The 23215-nt window shown below is 34.8% G+C and overlaps 1 protein-coding gene across 1 annotated transcript; it reads right to left on the minus strand.

The window, feature by feature from the left end:
- Positions 1-229: 229 nt before the first annotated feature.
- LOC110643558 (sterol carrier protein 2) lies at positions 230-1990 on the minus strand. Its single transcript, XM_021795997.2, has 4 exons — positions 1683-1990; positions 1543-1603; positions 621-723; positions 230-525 (listed from the first exon to the last, which is right to left on the minus strand). The coding sequence occupies exons 1-4, from the start codon at positions 1803-1805 to the stop codon at positions 444-446; spliced, it is 369 nt and encodes a 122-aa protein (XP_021651689.2). The 5' UTR covers positions 1806-1990; the 3' UTR covers positions 230-443.
- Between the last annotated feature and the right edge of the window lie 21225 nt (positions 1991-23215).

Consider the following 23215-nt stretch of genomic DNA (forward strand, 5'->3'; position numbering starts at 1 on the left):
CACTTCATGCACAAATCTGGAATTTGCTTAGGCTTGACATAGGAAACCAAATGTAAACCCCTGCTGAATAACAAATACTACAAACAGAAAAACCACCACACAAAAGATTTGTGGGAAAATCTGACTGATTAGCTATCATGACAATCCAGAGATGGATGTCCTACACATATGGGAATTGGGAGGCAAACATATCAATTATACTATAAGCTTACCGTTTAACACATACCAATTAATAAAGAGAATAATGCATTTTTATAACTCAGGATTGTTCTCAGCTATAGAATAGCCTCCTAACCAGTTCCACATTATGCATAAAAGTTGAAGCACTAATAAACAACAGAGATTGATCAAAAGATAGCAATGATTTTTACTATCCCAACACAAATAGTAGAATTTTCAAATTCAAATTGCGATTCCAATAAAATGGAGGGGTCTAAAATAGCTCAAAGCTTTGACGGCTTTGGGAAGATGTCAGGAGTGAATTTTTGCGCTGCACTCAGGCTGCCCTTAATCTTCAAAGTGCCCCTATATTCATCAAACATTAGCAATCGGCATTAGCATACAAAAGGAAATAAGCAACAAATGGAACATGAATGGTTGAACAAAGCCATATATTGCACCTCATGAAAGCAATCTGGGGATTCAATTTTCCCTCAGCAAGCTTGACAAAATCTTCATCCTTGAGGGAAAATGTGGCATCAGGCTTGCCTCCTTCATATGGGCCTAAGTTCAGAAATCTTGAATGATCAATGGCTTGTTACCGTCAAACACTAAAACAAGATAAAGCGAAAAGCCTACCATCTAATATATTTTCTTTAGACTGTTCTCACCAAAACACCATCAATGAAGCAAAAACAGTGAACCAGTGCAAACAAATAGCATTTATTACATACCAACTAACTGCTAAAAGAGAGAAGCTAGAATCCTTCATACTTCTAAAAACCGGGTTAGTCGATCAATTTCTCCAGTCTATGAGAAATTGAAGCAACAAAAAAACAAACACTCTGAAGTTCTATTCCTTTTTTTTTTTTTCCTTTCAGGACAACTGAGTCTGTTTTCATTAGTATGGTATATTCAAAGAGACCTCACAGAATATACAAGGTGAAAGGTTCAAACCATGGCATTCCCCTCCACCTCACATCAAATCAAAAAGTTCTATTGACCTATTGTTACAACAGACTTAAGACCAAACTTGAGTGTTTTGCAAAAAAAGATTTTGAGGTTGTCTTGGGACAAGATGGCGAAAAAATACGAAGATCAGTGTTTAAGCCAAAGACTAAAGATATTCTTTTGCCAAAAAGAAGGAAAGTGGGGCCAAAAATAGTTTATAAACTAAAGCAACAAAACAACCTTCAACTGTTCAGTGTTGGAAATAGAAGATCCCACATTTTCATTTGACAGTGAATTTTGCCTACCCATATCGAATTGCGATCATATTCCAGGAACAAAACCCAGAAAATAAAACAAAAGCAATCGACCAAAATTATATACAAAAATTCATAAAACGTATAGAAATTACTACACGAAATCAAAAACCCAAACCTTTATTAACCTCTCCTTTCTTGAGATTAACAGTATATGACACCTCATCTATCCCAATTTTCTGCAGTTGGTAGCGAAAAAAATGAGAGGGCGAAAACATATACGCATAAAAAGCACAAAGAAATGGGAAGGCGGATTACCTTGGGGGCGATATTGAACTGATAGACAAGGTTGATCTTCTTTCTAAGTTCAATACCCTCGTCGGTCTCGAGGAATCGCTTGAGGAGATCAAAAACGGATTCAGACTTGAGCTCCGCAGCCATTGATCTTAACAAGAGTGTAAATTCTAGTGTTACAAGGAAGATTGGAGCATTTGAATTTGATATGGAGGTCAGGTGAGGGTATTAAAGAAGGGAGTTGCGAATTTGGAATGGAGGTTTAGGTGACGATATTGATTGCTGATGGGTAGATTAGGTGACGCGCTGTACACGCATCCCAAGTATTCACTCTTTTTCATATTTATTTTATTTATTATCGTTATCATATGAACTGAGTTTGCCGTTTTTACATGCCATTTATGCCATTGCGCGTTCGTGTACTCGCGGTTCGCTTTCGTATCAGGCTTTTATTATATTAAAATTAATATATAAGTCTTTCAATTTTTAAAAGATAATAATTTTGTCATCAGACTTTGAATTCATATAATTTAAAATTTTTATGTCCATATTTTCATCAAATTATTGTTAATTATCTATGAAATAACTAAATACTCTTAAGAATAAGTTACTTTTTCGTGAATTATGTTAAAATTAACATATTTACCCCTATTTTTAAGCCACACAAACTATGTAGCTGAGATGATGTCTAACATTTACTTTTTTATATCCACCATCTCAAATTTAGGCTATTGAAAGACTAATGATACAAGAAGGATAATAGATCTCTATTAAGGGTGAGTTATCACCCAAATTTGTTTTCATTATTATTCTGGTGATGACTCATTTCTTCCACCTTTGTATCATTAATATTCTGATATTGGGATAGTATTATGGATAGACGATGTTAAATCAAGTTCGAGGATCCCATAAAGAGCAACAATACCCAACGATAAACATTAATCCTTTAGATAAGGATGTATATTAGTCAACTCCTCAAAGTCAAAATCATCATTAGTATTCATAGGTATATCTTCCTTTAAAAGATGTATATGCTTTGCGACAGGTGCATTGCTATTAGTAGGTTGCCTGTGGTACTTTAGAATAATTCTCTATCCTAGCCATAGTTGTAGAGCAAGGTTGTAATATTGGGGTTAGTTGTAGAGCAAGATTGTAATATTGGTTAGGGCAGTAATGCAATATCTGGTTGGTTTTTCAAAAAGGAAATATGTGAGATTAATCATCTATCCTAACTATAAAGTGTGAGCTAGAATCCAATGATGGTAGCAGGAATTTGTTTTTTAGTTCTTCATGTCATTTGCAGGGATATATGTTTGGTTATTGGGTTTTGTTCTTCAGTTTTTATTCTTTTGTAATCTATTTTTGGATTTTGTTTGGTTGAATATTTGTTTAGTTTTATTTTTTGATGAGATGTTACTAGGGATGTAAATTTGGTTGGGTATTTGAGTAAAACCCTAAAGGGCAAGGGATTGGGAAGAACGGTATCGTTTGCTTTCTTTAACAACTCTATTCAAATTGATAAATCTAATTGAATTAAATTGATTTAATTTTGATATTACCCATCCAAAAGTCCAAGTCAGATTATCAAACTCAATCAGCATGACAATCAAATAGTCAAACCTATCTAGCGTGACAGTCAAAGTCTGATGATGTTTAGAGGTCAAAAGAGTCGAACAAAAGGTAGATCGAGCAAGACCTTTGCTCACCCAGCAAGGTGAATGAAGGTTTTACCGAATGAGCAACCAAGAATCAGACAGGAGCCTAGATCTCACGAGTCAAACAATAATCACGCTAGCAATCAAGTAAAAGCTATTTTCATGAAGGAAATCCCAAAAATTCAGCCAAGATCAAATCTACAAATGAAGTAATAGTTATTGCCTAAAAAAACCTATAAATATCAAATGAGTAACCAGAAACAGGTATGTTTACTAACTCTATAATTCTCTTCCACTGAAATATCCTCTGTTCTCTCTCTCAAGAATAGATCTCTGACTTGAGTGTTGGAGTGGCCTACCAGAAGGCCATTTGCCTCACCTTTTTCTCTTATTGCAGGCTTATGTGTCAACAGGATCAAGACCTGAGGACCACCGGTAGTATCAGTGGCACCTTCTGTGAGAAACTCAGATTACCAGCTGAAATATTTACATCTGAGATTATTTCTTTTCTCTCCAATACTTTCTTTTTTACTAACAATGGTCTTTAATTCTTGGACCTAATCATTCCTATAATATTTTCTGTTTTTTCCTCTTTAATGGCTGCAGATTTAAGGACTCCCAACAAAGGCATCATTTCTGTCGCCCCTATGCAGAGAGAAGAACAACCAGCATCATCCTTGGTTCCAAATATGGCCACACCCACCATACCATCCAAGGCTCAAGTCCCATCACATAACATCATCCTCGATCAACAGAACCCCTTTTTAAGGAATGGCAGCAGATTAGATTTTTCTCTGCATTCAGAATATGGAGGCCTAGATTTCTTTCCTCAAGGGTTTGATCCTAGGAACAAGTGCCCGACCAAGGACTCCTGCACTAAAAGTAGGAAGGGTCATAGAAACAAACCCATCTAGAGCAAAGGAAAATAGGCAGGAAATCATCTGGTCAACAAATAATAACTTAGAAAGAAAAAATGAACAGGACACGGCAAGCAAACAAAAAGAATAGTCCGATGAGTCGCCACAGCCATAGATAAACTAGGGATTGGTGAAAGCAATGCAAAAGTATCAAAAATAGGTCGAGAATGTGACACCTCTTACCCGTCTACAGTGTAGCCGAGCAAGATATGCCACACAGTGTACCGGAACACCATATTTTATCTCAATTTTTTTTTATCTTTCCTTAATTTATTTCTTCATGGTTATGAAGTGTAATTTGTGAAATTTAACTCATTTAAGTCATTTATTAAAATTTTAAATTCATTTGAGGTTCCGAAATTTTATAAAAAATCCGGCAGAGTACTAGCTAAAAATGGAGAAAACAGTTCTTCGGAACCTGTGAAAAACACTTTCAATAGTCATTCTATTCCACAACTCCCAATTATCACATCAATTTTCAATAATTTCTCAATAATTCTTTCATTTCTCATTCATTCATTTAACATCATAATCATGTACATTTCATTTATAAACACAAATTTACAAATACTGACATTCATACCAAATTATATTACATAAGTTTCAATTTATAATGAGAAAATAAAAAGTCTGATTACAAACAGTACAAAAAATATAAAATACCAAAATGGGACCTAGTGTCCTACCAATGCACTGTAGCCTGTGAGGTGACACAGATACTATACAAAACTGTGAACGGCCTCACCCAGTCTGTGGTCTACTGCGCTCTCTGTCCAAATCTTCAACACCTACGCATTGCAAAAATGACGTGCTAAGCATAAAGCTTAGTAGTGCCAATAATACAAAAAAATATAATATGCAAATAAAAGTAAAAAATTTCCTAGTTATTATGTTTATAAGAAATGAATAATTACTAACTTATTGTTTAGTCGAAGACTAATTACATTTTATGATATTAACTCTTTCTAGCATTTTATTGATCGTTTTCTTGATAATTTTGAGCCTCTTTTCATTTTAATCATTCTTATTCTTTATTTTGATATTTAATTTCCTTACGCCCTTTAAAAATTAATTCAATTATAATTATACTTTTCCATGCCCAAGTAACCTATGCAAATTAACCGGACTGGATGAACGGGTAAACTAGCACTGGGTACCAGGTATCTCGGGTCGTTACACCATCGGTTACAATGTGTCTCCCGGTGTGCAGACAGAATGGCTAATAAGCCATAAAAGCAATAAGGCATAAAGCCAAGTATAACATCATAATCAGTATAGCCATAGGCTATCATATCACAGAATGGCATGAAGCCATACATCATACGCAGTACTACTATCAGAACCCTATTGGCATGCCAACCTATCCAAACCAATCACATTAGGCCTACTAGGGCATATTACAAAGTTATTTCTTGAATATTTGTACTTAACATGTAAGGTTACTATTCATTTAGTCATTTAAGTCAAAATATTAACTTTCTCATATATAATAGTTACATGAGTTTTAATAACATAGATTTACCACATTTTGGTTCCTAAAAGTGTTGGCATTAGTTGCCAATATATACTTCTAACCATTGGAGAATAATTCAAAATTTCAGTTTTTGAGTGCTAGAGTTTACTGTTCCATTAGGCCATTCTATAGTGAGAATTTGACCAAATGTTCTTCATCAAAGTTGTTCATTATTGTGTCTAGTTACATTTCTTTTTCTGAATCACTCCATTTAGAGTTTTGTAGCTCAAGTTATGGCCTAAAAACTATAACTGACCGAATTGCAATTTTTCCAGAAATTCTGGGCAGAATCAATTCTGCAGTTTTTTGTATACTAACTGTAGGTCAGTTTTTGGACATGTTATAGTCAAAATTTGGGTTGTTTTCTTCATGAAAGTTGTAGGGGTATGTCTCAGCTTTCTACTAGTAAAAATTCAGGTCAATTGGACCTTTCTACACTGAGTTATGACCAAATGAATGAACACTGTTTATTTGGTCATTTTGCCCAGGCAGAATCTAAGTTACCCGGATTTGGTCAATTCTTAGGGCATCCTAAGTTTGCTTTCTGGACAGGGTTCCTTCATCAAAGTTGTGCCATTATGTGTCTAATTTCATGTCTAATTGGCCTTGCACCAATTGAACCTACACAACCTAAGTTATAGCTGCCCAAACATGCTGGACTCACATCTAGACCTGCAGGGCACTCAAGGGCAGCATACCTAACTTCAATTCTCTTGAAACAAATCACTTCAATTCCTACTCAAACACAACCAAATGGTTACAAATTGACCATTAAAATTTCCTTTCACCAATACATGAGCAAAATCCTAAATTTGTTGCTCAAACCCTAACTCTCAAATCTAGGTTCACCCAACACTTATCAAATTAAGCAAAATAATCAATTTCTAATTTATGTTTACACATCAATCACCATTTCTAAGCCTTCCAAATCCATCAAAACTATCAAACTACCATTCCCATAAAGCTGGCAAAAAAAAATCCAATTCTTTATTCATGCATCATTTATATCATTTTTCATGAATTTCACCTTCATTGAACTTAGTTTCAACACATGAAAAGGAAAAGAAACAAAAGTAAGGCACTAACCTCTTTGAGCAGAATTTTCCCTTAGCTAACTTTAATTTTTCCTTTACTTTCTTGGCTTTTCTTAGCAGCCAAACACTTGCTCAAGATGTAATATTAAATTTTTATGAAGGAATGTAGGGATTTTATGGTGAAAAATTCAAAGTAGGCAAGGTGTAATGAAGGATAACAATGGTGGAAATGGGAGAGGTGGCTGCCGGCTGGTTTAGGAGAGGAAGATGCAGATTTGTTTTCAATTTTTGTCTCAATTATCTCCTTTTAAAGTGCTTGTTGAAATTTGATTGGTGGAGGGCATTGTAATAACATCATGTGATGTCATAATTCCCAATTTTTTTCATTTTTCTTTTCTTTTCTTTACTACTCATTTTCAATTCAATTTTTAGCAATATTTATTCACATTTTATGTCATAATAATTATTTACTTAATTGGATAAGTTGGCTAAAAATCATCTTTGAAGACGAAATGACCAAAATGCCCTCCATTTGGCTTATTGAGCTAAAATCATCTGTACCGATCGAAAAATTTTTCTAAGCCTTTTCTTGGCATTCTAATGCCATAGAAACCTCAATGACTCTTCTTTGGAATCTCAAAAATTATTTCATAAATTTTCCCCTGGGTTTAGGGCTTCTAGCTGCGAAGACTGCAACTTCCCATTGGGTTACCCATCGCTAGGGCAATGGCTCATTTAACTTAGTTGTATTTTATTTCTAAAATTCTTCCTTAATTTTTCTTATTAATATTTGAGTTAATTATGGCTCCTCACTTTAGTCTAAATATTTTTCCAGACATTCTAGCTGTCTGGACCGACACCGGTCACTGGAACAGTAGAATGTATGAAATTGCTACAGTGAGGGTGTTACAGAGGAAGAGAATTTCAGCATGAGATGAATCTCCACTGTCTGGGCCAATCTTAGCCGAGCAATTCTAGTCAAATTTCAAATTGCTTGTGCTGGATGAATATGATAGGAGAATAGATTCGATGAGTCATGTGGTGAACTTCCAAACAACAATGATGCTCCAAACTGTAAATGACTACCACTTGTGCTGAGTTTTTTTCAACGACACTGACTAGGCTGGTACAGAAATGGCACCAATGCTTTAAGTCTGGATCGATCCAGAACTCCCACTGCTCACTACTGAGTTTAAGAATAAGTTCATTTCTTCCATTACTCCTAAAAAGCTATCTTCTGATCTTCAAAAAAATAAAACAGTACGAGGGTGAATCATTGAGAGATTGTATTGTCCACTTCAACACTAAAGCAATATAAGTATAGAACTTAAACCATGAAATAGCATGTGAAGCCTTAAAAAATGGAATAAGGAATACAAAATTTTTAGATTCACTCATAAAAAATCCTGCAGTAGATTATTATCAACTAATGCAAAGGGCTCAGAAGTACATTAGATTAGACGATGAGCGATAAGCTATCAGGGAAGAAAGGAAGTCCGGGCAGAACTATGAGAAGAAACAGAATAAGAAAAACTATGGCTCGGATTGGGTTTATTGTTCGAACAAAAATGAAGAGTAAAAGAAAACAAGATTTCATAATTATAAGACCTTGAACGAGCTTAGATCCTGAGTGGTCATGTGGATATAGAAAAATGGGGAATAAGTCAAATGGCCAAAGAAACTTAACCCTGATATTGCAGGTAAGAGAAATAAGAGAAAAATTTTACGGGTTCCATGAAGATCATAGAAACACGATCGACGAATGCAGATAACTCAAAGATGAAATACAGTGGCTAATCAGAGATGGTTGGCTCAGAAAATTTACCAGGGATAGTCGGAATGAAAGAAGAACGCTTGCTCCCATGAGCAAAGATATCATTTTTGAAAAGGACAAAAGTCCAATCGGAGTGATCAATGTGATAACTAGGGGCCAAATACAAGTAAAACGGGCAACAAAGGCTAGCCGTGCTGAGTGGTGTTAGAAGCTGAGCAATCCTTTCCATCAATAGAAATAAATTAAGCAAAGAAGCAGTCATCATAGGTCCGAGGGACAATGAGGTAAACCAACCACATACTGACCCATTAGTTGTGTCTGTGCAGATAAATAGGTATATAGTTTGATAGATTACTAATCAACACAGGCAGCTCAGTTAATCTCCTGACGAAAGAAATTATGTAAAAGCTCGAGCACAGAGTAGAGAACCTAACCAAAGTCATGAACGATTTGATCAACCTGGGGGATAAAATAGTTCTAGTGCTTGGGACTATAAATCTTGCTGTAGTACTAGGTGACGAAGGGTATAAGAAGGAAATTTACACAGAATTTGTAGTAATCGACATTCCTTTATCCTACAACACCAATTCTGAATGACAACAATATAATAATCAACATAAAATGGCTTTGCATGAAGCTGCCAACCCCGAGTGGAATAACAATAGTCTGAGGAAGCCAAAAGTCGGTGCAGGAATGCCATAAAAAATCAATAGAGATAGTAACATAAGTGACCCTGCTAATTGAATTACTTGAAAAGCCAGAAAGTCAAATCTCACCCGAACTAGTTGATTCAATAACAAAAGAAGAATTAAAGGAAGAAAAGAAAATACACCTCAGGACAGTACTCAGTGGATCAGGCACAGAAGCAATCATCTAAACACTAAAAAATAAAATAACAATGTTCGCTTGGAAGGCGGAGGACATAAAAGGAGTAGATCCAACAATAATAACCCACAAGTTGAACATTGACCCAAAAGCCAAACCGATCCAACAAAAGAAAAGACACTTTGCACCAGAGCATCAGCAAGTAATTGAAACATAAATTAAAAAAATTATTGGATGTAGGATTAATATAGGAAGTAAAATACCCAACTTGGATAGCCAATGTCATCCTCGTAAAAAAGGCAAATGAAAAATGATGAATGTTTGTCGATTATATAAATCTCAACAAAGCATGTCCAAAGGATCATTACCCGCTTTCAAGCATTGACAAATTGGTGGATACAATAGTAGAGCATGCAGTAGTATTGTTAGTCAATGCAATATCAGGATACCACCAAATAAGGATGGATCTAGAAGATGAGGAGAAAACCACCTTCTTAATGGATTTGGGAGTCCACAACTACAGAGCAATGCCTTTTGGATTGAAGAAAGCTGGAGTAACATATCAAAGGCTTGTGGATCAAATGTTCAAGAAATAGAAAGAAAAAACAGTGGAAGTATACATTGACGACATGATTATAAAATCTAAAAAAGTGGAAGATCATGCCAGGGACATAGCCAAAGCATTTGATGTTTCTGGACAAAATTGGCATGAAGCTAAACCCGAACAAATGCACATTCAGAGTAAAGCTAGAAAATTCATTGGCTTCATGATTTCTAAGTAAGGGATTAAGGCAAATTTAGAAAAGATCCGAGCAATCCTCGACATACAACCTCTGAGCAATATCAAATAACTACAATGATTGAATGGACAGATCACCACACTTGGGAGATTCATAAGCTACTTAGCTAAGAAATACCTCCCTTTTTTCCGAGCACTAAGAACAAGGAAGAACTTTAAATGAGTTGATGAATGCTAGGTACCTTTTGAACAAATTAAATAGTTTTTATCTTCACCCCCATTACTTGATTTGCTAAAATCATGCGAGGTTCTTTATCTCTATCTTGCAGTTACAAAAGAGACCATCAGTTTGGTCCTTGTAAGAGAAGAAGAGGGTGAGCAGCGACCTATATATTACACCAATCAAGTGCTAAAAGGGTCAAAACTCAATTATCCAATCTTAGAAAAGGTCACTTATGCAGTCCTGATAGTTGCGACAAAATTGAAGCCGTATTTTGAAGCACATACCATGGAGGTTAGAACAAATTACCCATTCAGAAAGATATTATATAGATTAGAGACATCCAGATGATTGGTGATATGGTCAGTTAGCTTAGGATTATATGATATCAAATACGTGCCAAGAACAGCACTGAAGGCACAAGTACTTGCAGACTTTATGGCGGAGCTAACCTAAGTACCCAAAAGGGAAGATAATATCAAAGAACATTGGAACATATGCATAGATGGAGCATCAAGCTCCTCAGGCACAAGAATAGAAGTAATATTAGAAGGACCCCATAAAGTAAAGCTAAAGTACGTAGCAAAATTAGCATTCTAAGCAACAAACAATGTGGCCTAATATGAAGCCATCCTCATGGTCCTTTGAATCATCATAAAGGTAAAAGCCCATAACATTAACCTTTATTGTGATTTATAGTTAGTCTTCAATCAATTATAGGGAAATTTCCAAGTATGAGATTAAACTTAGGAAGATACAAACTATGTATCCAAGGAATGCTAGCACAAATCAGGGATGAAAGAGGAGAAGTAAACATCATCCAAATATTGAGGGAGGAGAATCAAGAAGCTGATAGATTGGCTAAAGCAGCGGTAATAAGCAAATAGCACTTCTCATAACCGATCCCATTGGAGGAGATTATAGTGCCAACCGTTGATAGAGAGGAAGAAGCTCTCTCTATTAAAATTGTAGAAACATGGATGATGCCAATTTTCTAGTACCTTGACCAAGAAACACTTCTAGAAGATCAACTTGAAGCTAAAAAGATTATATAAAGATCAGTAAGATATAACATACTTGACTGATGGCTATACAGGCGATCTTACCTCCAACCATGGCTATAATGCATTAGCAGAAAAGATGGTTTATTAGTTCTACTCGAGATCTATGAAGGATTATGTCGTGCCCACAAAGGAGCAAGAATAATTGACAAGAAAGCATATAGATAAGGATTTTTTTTTGGCCTACTATAGTACAGGATGCCAAGGAGTTAGTTTAGAAATGTCAAAAATGCCAAGCACACGATAATATCTCTCCACAGCCAATAGAGATACTTTCCGCCATTGACAGCCCTTAGCCCTTTTATTAATGGGGCATTGATACACTCAGACCATTTCCCAATGCATCGAGATCCCATAAATTTGTCATCGTCGACATCAATCACTTCACCAAATGGCCAAAATCAAAAGCATCACAGCATGTAATAGCAAATCGAGCAATCACCTTCATCAGAAAAAATATCTTTTATAGATTTAGAGTTCCTAAAGTCATCATAATAGACAATGACACACAGTTTACCAGTGAGAAATTTAGAAAGCTATGCACGAAGTGGGGGATCGACCTTTACTTTACCTTAACTTACCATCCTCAAACAAACATGATGACCGAAGTCATGAATGGAACAATTCTTCATGGACTTAAAAAGTGGTTAGGAGAAGCGAAAGGAGCATGGCCCAACCATCTACCAAACGTCTTATGGGCCTTCCGAATCACACCAAGAATGGCACAGGAGAAACACCATTTTCACTTGCATATGTATCAAAAGCAGTAATACTAGCAGAGGTTAACATTCCATCAACCTGAATGGAACACCTCGAGGAGGCCTCACAAGAAGATGAACTAGGACTTAACCTTGACACAGTAGAGGAACTTAGAGAAACTGCCTTCATCAAGATGGCACAGTATAGGTGAAAAATGATAAATATGCATAACAAAAAAGTTAAAAACTGAGCATTCATGGCCAGGGACTTAATTCTTAAATGAGATGATGTCATAGGAGGATTAGCAAAAGCTAGAAAATTAGGATGCAATTGGATCAGACCTTATTTTATTTCAAAAGTTATCCACCCAAGAACTTACAAGTTAGCAGGGACAAATGGAAGAATGCTACCCCAAAAGTTGGAATATATGTAATCTTCAAAAATTCTATCAATAAAGGAATTATCTGCTCAACTTCTCAAAGATCTCAAAAAGGGTGCTAAGCCCATCTACGGTGATAATATGTCAGGCTAAATAAATCTAAGGGTGCTTAACCCATCCACGATGATAGTCCACCAGATTAAATAATCTATGGGTGCTTAACCCATCCACGGTGATAGTACACCAAACTAAATAATTTAAAGGGTGCTTAGCTTATCCACAGTGATAGTCTGCCAAGCTAAATCAAATCGAAAATCTCTATGAACCAAAATGTCAAGGACGTTTAGCTTGGTTGCCAAATGACGGTGTTTTTCAAAAAACACATTAATAGGCAAACACCAAAACAACTCAAGTGAAATCAAGGTAATTACAGTTTATTTTTCAAAAATTAATTACCTTTTTAATCGAACAGTTGAAATGACTTTTAAAAAATCAAACTTGTCAATTACCCTTTGTCAATAAAACTAACTCGGCTAGAGGGTCTGAGCGATCAAAACTTGACACATAAGAGAATGAACAAAAGAAACTTTCATTTATAATATAAATTTTTACCAAGTTTTCAGGTAAAGGGGCCTACATCACCACCTTCACCCCCCTGCCTACCCTCTTTTTCTTTCTCTCCTCCTCCCCCTCCAAGTTCTTCTACCCAGGAGAAATCATCTCCCAGGTAGCGCTTCTGTAGCTTTATAACCATGTCATTCTATGACTTTAAATAAATTTTAGCGATCTAGTCATCGATGGTAGCTGGCTCTCCCTTTAGCACTTTGATTTTCTTGGTTAGATCAATAGCCAATTCATCCTAAAGAGTAGCAAATTATTCTTTCATCTGTTGTAGCTCGCCCTCTAAGTCTTTGGATCTTTGCTTAGAAGCAGCTACGGCGTCAATAAGTAAATTAAGCTCGGTCTCCTATGAATTGACCTGGCCTTGCAAAGCCTGATTCTTCTCCCTTAGAATCTGAGTACAGGCTAGTTATTCCATCAGGAGAGACACTGAACGGAGGCCTGCTCATCATTATTCTCCCCTTCAAGCTAAGGTTGATCACCCTAAAAGGTGTACTTCTTAGCAAACAAGTTAGCTAGTTTTAAATTATCAACCACAGAGTCACTGGTTAATGCTTGTGTCAATCGACTATTTGCTTAGCTGAGGGGGCGGAGGAGCAGCATCAGTTTGAGCAACCTCTAGATGAGAAGTCTGGGTCTCTGGAGTAGGAATAAGAGGAGAAGAAGACGGGTCAACCCTGACCCTTTTTGGATCCGAAAGTGAGGCATTTTCCATAGGATAAGCAGCTTTTTTCTTCTTATGGATTAGTTGCTCGAGGTTTTTCGCTCGACTTGACATCTCTACACAGAGAAAGAAATCTCAGTAAGTATAAAAATTACAAAGGACGAGTTGAAGTTTTTACCCTCGATCGGTATGCTGTTGTAATTCTCAATAGCCACTGGGTCTCCCTCAATATAAATAGAGGACCACCACCGGGACTCAACATCGAGCAAAGTATTGATTGATATCTTATCAATCCGAACAGTGGCCTGTATCTCCTGGACGATGGCTTTCTCCTTGGCATCTAGCTGCACTTTCCCCCCTCTCTTTTCGGCCATAAAGCTCTAGCTTATATGGATCCTTCCCCAATGCTCGCCCATTGTATCCTCCACAAAGAAAAATCTATCTTTCCATTTCTTTAAGGAGGATGGAAGATCGGTGAATAGACTAATACCCTTTCGAACATGGAAGTGCCATGACTCCTCATTGTCCCAAGTGTTCAATTGAAAGAAGGCAGAAAAGATGCAGGTTGAAGCATGAAACCTTTTTCTTCGGCATAATGCTTGGAAAGCAAACATTAATTTCCATGAGTTAGGATGTAGTTGGGTGATAGACAGCCGATAATACTTGAGTATCTCCACATCCAATGGATCCAAAGGTAGTCTCAAACCTGACTTTAGTTACTCTTCATACAAAGCCACACGAACAGGGTTCAAAAAGCAACTATCCACCTGCCCATGTGAACTAGTGAGCATGAGTGATATCGATTCAAGTTGATCCCATATGACTTACACAAATCTAGAAGATCTCAACCTGACAAATAAGACTCAAGCTCAGACACCCCAAGAATAACGGAAGCCCCAGAAGAACTTAAACTAGCATGGCAGGAGGTTGGGACCCGATAACTTTCGACAGAGCAGAGGGTCCAGTCACCTCCGAAAAGTCATATTGACGTTGGGTAGATTCAGAAAAAAGCTTTCTAGTACTGTTATTTTGACTATAAATAACCCTTGAAGAAGTAAGAGTAGCACTCGAACCCCGAGTCTCACTAACCCCACTCATATTTTTAAAGAAGAAAAAAGGAAAAAGAAAAGAGAAGTAAATTACCTCTTAAGGAAGAAAAGGCTGAAATCGGGAAAGACATCGCAGGAAACATCACAGGGAGCAGGAAAATAACAAAAGAACCACGACTAAGAGAAAACAGAGGAACAGGAAATGAAAAAAGGGAAGAGAAAGTTTCACTTTTTTAGGAAAAACATTAAGTGTCTTTTCGAAATTCAAAACCATCATCATTATGCATTGAAAATGTTTTGTCTTCCTTAGGAAAGCTTTATATCTACTGCCCACAAGAGTAACCATGACAGCCTAAGGAGACACACTTTTAGTCTCGCCAAATCCTTGATGGACGAACAAACTAAATACAAACATAAATGTTCGCTAAGACTAGTGGGGGGGACTAATAATATTACCCATCCAAAAATCCAAGTCAGATTGTCAAACTCAACCAACATGAAAGTCAAGTAGTCAAACCTATCTAGTATGACAGTAAAAGTCTGATTATGTTTAGAGGTCAAAAGAGTCAAACAAAAAGTAGATTGAGCAAGACCTTCACTCGCCCAGCAAGGCAAATGAAGGTTTTACCAAATGAGCAACCAAGAATAAGACAAGAGCCCGAATCTCATAGGTCAAGCAATAATCACACTAGCAATCAAGTAAAATAGTTTTCACGAAGGAAATCCCAAAGATTTGGCCAAGATCAAATCCACAAATGAAGCAACGACTATTTCCTAAGAAAACCTATAAATATCAAACGAGTAACTAGAAATAGGTAAGCTTACTGACTCAACAATTCTCTTCCACTGAAATATTCTCTGTTCTCTCTCTCAATAATAGATCACTGACTTGAGAGTCAGAGTAGCTTGTTAGAAGGCCACTCGCCTCACATTTTTCTCTTATTACAGGCTTACGTGTCAATAGGACCAAGACCGAGTACCACCGGTAGCATAAGTGGCATCGTCTGTGAGAAACTCAGATTATCAGTTAAAATATTTACATCTAAGATAATTTCTTTTCTCTCTAATACTTTCGGAATACCGGTAGCATCAAATTCGATTTAATTTAATTTTTTTATTATTTCGATTAGATTTTATTTTATAATTTTTTTTAATTTTAATTTAATTTAAAACGGAATCAACCATTTGCTCAATCATACTACATCCATGAAACTATCCTAATTTTATTGAAGTTAGTTCCAGTAGGATTTTTTTTTTCGGAAAATTAGAATTCTTTTAAATATGTTTATAATGAATATAAAATGTTTTTGTTTATAAGAAATAAATAGATTAATTAATGCATGCAGCTGTAACTTATTGTAGAAAAGAAAATTGGGTCCATTAGCCAACAATTCATTTAAAATCGTGCCAAGGTGTGCTTATTAATAGGTAGAAAAATTAAATAACTATAATTGATTGGTTTGTCTATAGAGAGGACATTAGCATATGCCGTGCTGTCAGCCGCTAGATTTTCTTCCATAATTTTTTTAGATTGTCTTCCATAATTTTTTTTTTTTAAATCATATTTTGAACGTTGAATAATATGTTATTGCTTAAATATGAAAGAATTGAAAATTTAAATCAAAACATTTACTATAAGTTGTTTAAACGAGAATTTTTGAACGGCGAGCAACCAAAATAATTCTTCGTTACATAAAAAAATTTCTATTAATGGATGCAGGAAATGTGATTATACTTTTAATCACTGAATTAATTATTATCAAAATAAATGAAACTCTTGTTGTAGTAAATTTATAAAATGTATTTTTACTATTTTATTTAATAAAAAATAAATACACTAAAAAATATTGATGTTCTTATTTTCAAAGCTAAAATGATAAATATTTAATTGATATGAATTTTGTAAAAATCCAAATATTAAAATTTTGAATTTATTAAAAAAAATATAAAAGTCTTCACCTTATGTTCATAAATTAATAATAATTTACTATATTATTTATTATTAATTATGAAAGCATATTATTAGTTTAAATATAATATGCATAATATATTATTAACAATAATAGTATATTTATTAATAACGTAAAAATATCATAACTAATAAAGTAGCCCATGCATAATATGTTTGAATTTTTTTGGTGAATATTTAATTTTTATTAAAAGAACATAAAACAGAGTAAAAATACATGTTATAAATTCAATGTTAAAAAGAGTATTACTTATCCCAATATTAATATATACGAAAATATTAAAAAAAATGTGCTACTTATGGCCAGACTTTTTAAAATTTAATTTCACAGTCAATTTCAGTATTATTGATTTAAAGTTAATTAATCAACATATGGCAAAGGCTTTTAAAGTAATATTTAGTGTTTTATCCTTGGTTAAAATACTCTCTATCTTTAACACGGTAAAGCATTAGTGCTTGTTTGACATTGAAGTTAGAGGGCCAAAATTACTTTTCAGGAGAAAAAAATAATTTTAAATGCTGTTATAAAAAATAGTTTATAAAAAATTATTTTATTGTTTCAGTGTTCTAATGACTAATTTTTATCGAATTTAATTTTAATTTAATTTTAAATTTTTTTAATTAATATATTTTAAAAAAATATATTTTTTTTCAATAATAACTCCAATAATAATACTAAACAAACCCTTAATCTTATGATCGACTTCAGTGTTATTAATTTAAAGTTCATTAATCAACCTAACTAATTATTAATGAACAACCCATATAGAATTTTATATGACTAATTATAGTGGTGTATTGGTGCAAACAAATTAAGTAGAATCTTATAAATGTACACTGGCCCATGGATTAGACTTGATAAATCGAAAATTATATTATGATTTGTATGATTTATTTATCTTTTAAATTTAAAAATTTTTAATAAGTTGTTTATCAAGTGAAATTAGTTTATCCATTTTGAATTAGCAAATGACAAGGTGGAGTTTTGATTTAGGTTTAAAAATGGATCAAACAGAGAATTAAATCCTATTTAATAGAAATCTAACGTGCATTTAATAGATAAGAGCTAACCCTTTTTTGCATGTAAATGAATCATACCCCACCTCCACTGTTACAACACCAACCTGTTTAATATCTAACTTCTAATGGCAAGCGAAAATATAAATGAAATCTGAGAAATACAACTACAAACCAACAAATGATACGGATGCAGTTAAGGTTCACTTGCATCTTATTTATTCCACAACTACCATTTGTAATTTTGGCCTCGGCGCAAATTATTTGCTTGGAAGTTTAGAGAGTTTGAATCAAATAAAACCTTTATACACTATCTTTATTTATTTTTTAATCTTTAACTTAATAAAAATTTCTTTTGACATGTTGTAATGATCAAAGCAAAAATTATTTAAATATTCTAATATTCATTGTCAATAATTTCTCCAATCTCTCTCTTCCAACTAATATGACTAATTATTAGATACACCAGGAGTACTAAAAAATAGTGGTCCCTATCTCACAGGAAAGTGGGCCATCTTTATAACAGAGAGAGTGAGTTCCACGTGATTATAAGAGATAGTGCATAAGTACTGAGTACACTTAATAATTTCTCTACTAATATGCCTTAGCAAGATTGGTGGGGGATCAAACAAATCAATCTTAGACCGCAAGATTGCAAAGTTTTCTCGATAAAAAGACTATGTTAGGAAATCAACAAGTTGATTAGTAGACTTGACATTAGAGATACAGGGCTATTGATGTGGAACAAGGTCATGTACAAAGTGAAAATCAATTGCAATAAGCTTTGTGCGAGAGTGACCCATGGAGAAATGAAGTTCATGAAGAAAAGACTGAACCCAGCAGACCTCAGCGGCAGTGGAAGAAGCAACAGCTAGGTACTTGACCTTAGTCGAAGAATGAGCAACAAACCACTAACTTTTTAGAGCTCTATGAGATGGGATGAAGAAGAAGTTGGTTCAGTGGAATGAGGAACAACATACTACTTGATTTGTTTTATGCCATCCTTTGGTCAATTTGGCTAGCGTAGAATGAAAAATTTTTTAATGACAAAGATATATCTACAGTCTTTGTATGCTCTTTGATTCTGCATTGATTATCAATTTGGATGAAAACGTTGGATGACAATTTTCCTTTCTTAGGCACTGACTTGCTCCTTACTTGTCACACTATTAAATCTTGGACTAATATAGCCAAAAAGAGATCATTTCTTTGCGGGTAGCCCCTTCTCCATTGAGCTATAAATGGAATGCAGATGGATCATCGCTTGGGAAACCAGGGAAATGCACAACTAAAAAAGTGCTTAATGATTCTTTAAGCAATTTTTTGTGTCTTTTCTCTTGTCCATCAGGCTGTGAGGACTCTAATTTTGTTGAGCTAAAAGCAATTCAGATTGCTATTAAGTTGTCTGTTTCTCATCCTGAAATTTTCGAGTGTTTTGATTGCATCTTCATCAAGTCAGATTCAATGAATGTAGTTTCTTGGGTGCAAAAACCAAATTCGGCTCCTTGGAAATTTACTTCTATTATCAATTCAATCCTAGAATGCCTGAATTCCTTATCCAAAGTTATGGTGAACCATATTTTACGAGAAGCAAATTCAATAGCTGATGTTCATCGTAATAGTGACTTCATTACTTTTTGCTGATTTTCATGGCTGTGACTTGCTTTAGTTGTGTTAAATTTTGGTTGGGCATCCATTTTGCTACTATTATTGAGATGAGCAGTCACTGGTTTGGGTTCTCTGTTTTGTATGCTGCACTGATACTCAGAGTTCTTCTTTGAGCTAGACTTCCGTGAGACCTGGTTTAATGTGTTCTGGTGCTATTACCTTTTTGCTATTTTTTGGTTTTATTTCTTAGTCCCAAGACAGTGTCTTCTTTTTGGATATTTTAATTTTGGGATTATGCTTTGGCTTTGTTGTATTGTTCGGCAAGTGCTGGATGTACTTGTCCATGGTCTTGGTTGTTTTATTTATCAGCTTCCAGGTTTTTTCACTTAGTGTGACGATTTCAAGGTTGGGTGTATCTGGGAGGTCCAGGGCTTAGTGGGAAGTGTCTATGCTAAGTTTTTCCTGGTATTTTCTAATAGAATAATTCTTATAAAAAAAAAACATAGGGAGCTGGTTTGTGAGAGGCAGACAACCAATGAGATAGTGTAGAAGATGAGTGACGGTGATTAGTTGCAGCAAGGGATTAGTATGGATAGACATGTTCCACGAAGTCCACATGACAAGAAAGAAACACCCAACGTGTATAAGGGTCAAAAATTTTAAAGGCACTTTGCTGTATGAAATAACCAAGGAATACACAAGGGCGAGAACGAGTGTCTAATAACTTGTGTTGAGAATGCGGCTTGAGCCAAGGGTAGCAAAGGCAGCCAAAAATGCCCAATTTGCTATAGTTGGGAGATTGACCAAAGAGGCTTTGAAAGGGAGAATCCATTTGAAGAACAGAGACAGACATTCAATTGATAAGATAAATAGTAGTAGAGAAAGCATAGGACCAAAGAGTTAGTGGCATATGAGCTTGATGAAGTAAGGTGAGACTGGCTTCAACAATATGATGGTAACGTTGCTCAGCCATCCCATTATGTTCAAGGGTATGTGGTGGAGTCAAACAATGAGAGATACCATTTTGAGTGAAAAAAGGATTTAAGGTGATAAAATTCCCCACCATTATCTGAGTAAAAAGAAGTGATAGAAAATCGTTTCACAATTCATTTAAATTGGAGGAAAAAAGTGGAAACCTCAAATTTCTTTTTAAGAGGAAAAAACCAAATATACTTTTGTGTAATGATTGACAAAAATTAAATAATTATGAAATCCATCCAAACAAGGGACGAGAGAAGGACCAGAAGAATTTGCTGATTGGAGCTTGTTTGTGGCTTGATACCATAATGAATATTTGTAAAAGAAAGATCTCAAGTGCTAATATCGCTCAATACTCAATGAAAATACATACAAAAGTTGAGGAGGAAGATAATCTTCTAAGAATGGAAATTCAATACAAAAATAAATGGAGTAAATTAATATAGATATGGACAACATATTTATAGGACAATGAATATTGATGCATACATTTTGCATAGTCATTTAAGTCTAATTTTATAACCATTTTTATTTGATTATTAGTCATTTTTAGCTAATTTCATTAGTTAATTAGTTAGTTTTTCATAGTTGTCAATTTTGTATTAATTTCTAATTTTTACTTTGTTTTGTAGGAAAAATGGTGTTTTTGAAGGACTGAAGATAATTTTGCCATTGAGGAGTGTCTTCTACAGCCAAAGATGTCAAAAACAAGTTTTCAAGCTGAAATATGCATTGATCAAATTGTGCATAACTTGCCGCATAAGCTATGCAGATCTGCATAAGGAGAAAAATCACTGTTCCAGAACCAACCGAAATGTGCATAAGGAGACTGCATAGCTTATGCACATTCTCGCCTCCCTTATGCACCTTCACGAAATTGTGCATAACCTATGCACCAAGTCATGCAGTTTCGCATAAGTGACTCAGAACCAGCCGAAAACTGCATAAGGGACTGCATAACTTATGCAGTCCACTTATGCAGTCCCATAAAGAGTTCATTAATGAGCTGGCAGGAGATTCCCTCAAATAATTTCTCCTAGAACATACCATTTTAGGGCTCCATGTCAGAAAAATGCTATATATAGTCTCATTTTCCCATTTTAGAAGAAGAGGACAAGGAGCAGAAAAGGAAAGGAGGGGCTGAGCAGAATTTGAAGAGTCACCTTCACCTTCCACACCATTTTCAACCAAGATTTGCAGATTTCTTTCTTTCCTTACATTTTTCTACATTTCTAGTGTTTAATTTCTTACTTCTTAGCTTAGATTAAAGCTTTATTTCCATTTAAACTCATTATATCTTGTAAGCATTATGGATAGTGAGTAGTTTACTTTTGATTCTGGAGTAAGGGTTGTAATATTTGAGATATTTTGTGGATTTTGATTGGGTAATCCATATTTTGTGGTCTTAATGAGTTTTATTCATTTCTTGTATGCTTAATGACATGCTTAGTGTAGGATCCCATTAAGTGATGTTCTTAATCCATGGTTGAAGCACCGAAAGGAGAAGGCCTTGTGATAGATAATCAAGAAATTGAACTTAATTAACTTAGACCTAGAAATAGGCTAAGGATTAAGAGGATTCACAGATTAATTAAAGAACTTAATGGGTCTTAATTAATTCTAACTCCACGAAAGTAGGATTAGTTTGATTAAAGCACTCTTTGTCTCACTCGAAAGGGAATTCAAAAGATTTAAGAATTAATCTCCTTAAAACCCATAAGTTTCATAAGATTGGATAACCAATTTAAAATCCCAAAATAGCTCGAATATGAAATTCCGAACTCCGGAATCGCCTTTTTACCATTGTTAATTTCTAATCGAATTTAATCACTTGCCATTTTGAATATTGCCATATTTGAACTTGCTTATTTCAATTTGATGCAATTTTAGTTTAATTAATACATTGTTGAATAGAATATTAATTTTGCATATTTAGATTTCATACTCCATTACCCATCAATTCATTACTTCAATTTCAAAAAAATACTTCAATTTACTCAACTTTTTATATCAAAAATTCAATCATTAACACAACTCCTCGTGGGATCGATATCTTTTCTATACTACTTGTACGACCCGTGCACTTGCGGTAGGGACGCATCAAGTTTTTGGCGCCGTTGCCGGGGAGTTGTTTGTTTAAGATTGAATTCTTGATTATTTTAGTTGTTTTTAGTTTTATTTTGTTATCTTTTCATTTTATGTTTGTTTGTTCTTTTTCAGGTACTTTTAACCTTTTATGAGAAGAGCTAGAAGCACAAGTGACACATCCTTACTGTTTAATCCTGAAATTGAAAAGTTTTGTAAGGCCAATAAGAAAGAAACCAGAAGAAGGAAAGAAGCATTGAGAGAAACTGAATTAGAAGCAGACATGGCTGATGAGAGGATTAGAATTGGTGTTGGTAATGCTGGAAATGATCGAAACAACGAAAATGCAGCCCAAGGGGAAGAAGTTGTTAATGCTAATGTGCCTAGGGGAAGTATGATGGATCATGCTTTTCCACGTTTTGATGACTTGAGAGAGAGCATAGCAAGACCAAGAATTGATGCAAATAGCTACAAGATGGATTTTGGAGTTCTTCAAATGATTCAGAATTCTCAATTTGGAGGACATCCTTCTGAAAATCCACACACTCATCTGAAGAAGTTTGCTATGATTTGTGACATGCAAAAACAACCTGGAGTGTCAGATGATGCAGCAAGATTGAAGCTATTCCCATTCTCTTTGAAAGATAGAGCATTGGATTGGCTTGATTCTTTACCTCACAACTCCATTACAAATTGGGAGCAACTCACTGATGCATTTCTTGCACAATATTTTCCACCTGGAAAAACTCA

The sequence above is a fragment of the Hevea brasiliensis genome, chromosome 2, assembly GCF_030052815.1.
Source record: "Hevea brasiliensis isolate MT/VB/25A 57/8 chromosome 2, ASM3005281v1, whole genome shotgun sequence".
NCBI classification, from domain to species: Eukaryota; Viridiplantae; Streptophyta; class Magnoliopsida; order Malpighiales; family Euphorbiaceae; genus Hevea; species Hevea brasiliensis.

Bases quoted from the DNA above. Each gene is read 5' to 3' on its own strand.
- LOC110643558 (XM_021795997.2), bottom strand. From the start codon at position 1,805: ATGGCTGCGGAGCTCAAGTCTGAATCCGTTTTTGATCTCCTCAAGCGA. The intron at 1,604-1,682 runs GTAATCCGCCTT...TACCAACTGCAG, and splicing joins AGTTCAATATCGCCCCCAAG to AAAATTGGGATAGATGAGGT. The intron at 724-1,542 runs GTTTGGGTTTTT...TTCTGAACTTAG, and splicing joins GAAAGGAGAGGTTAATAAAG to GCCCATATGAAGGAGGCAAG.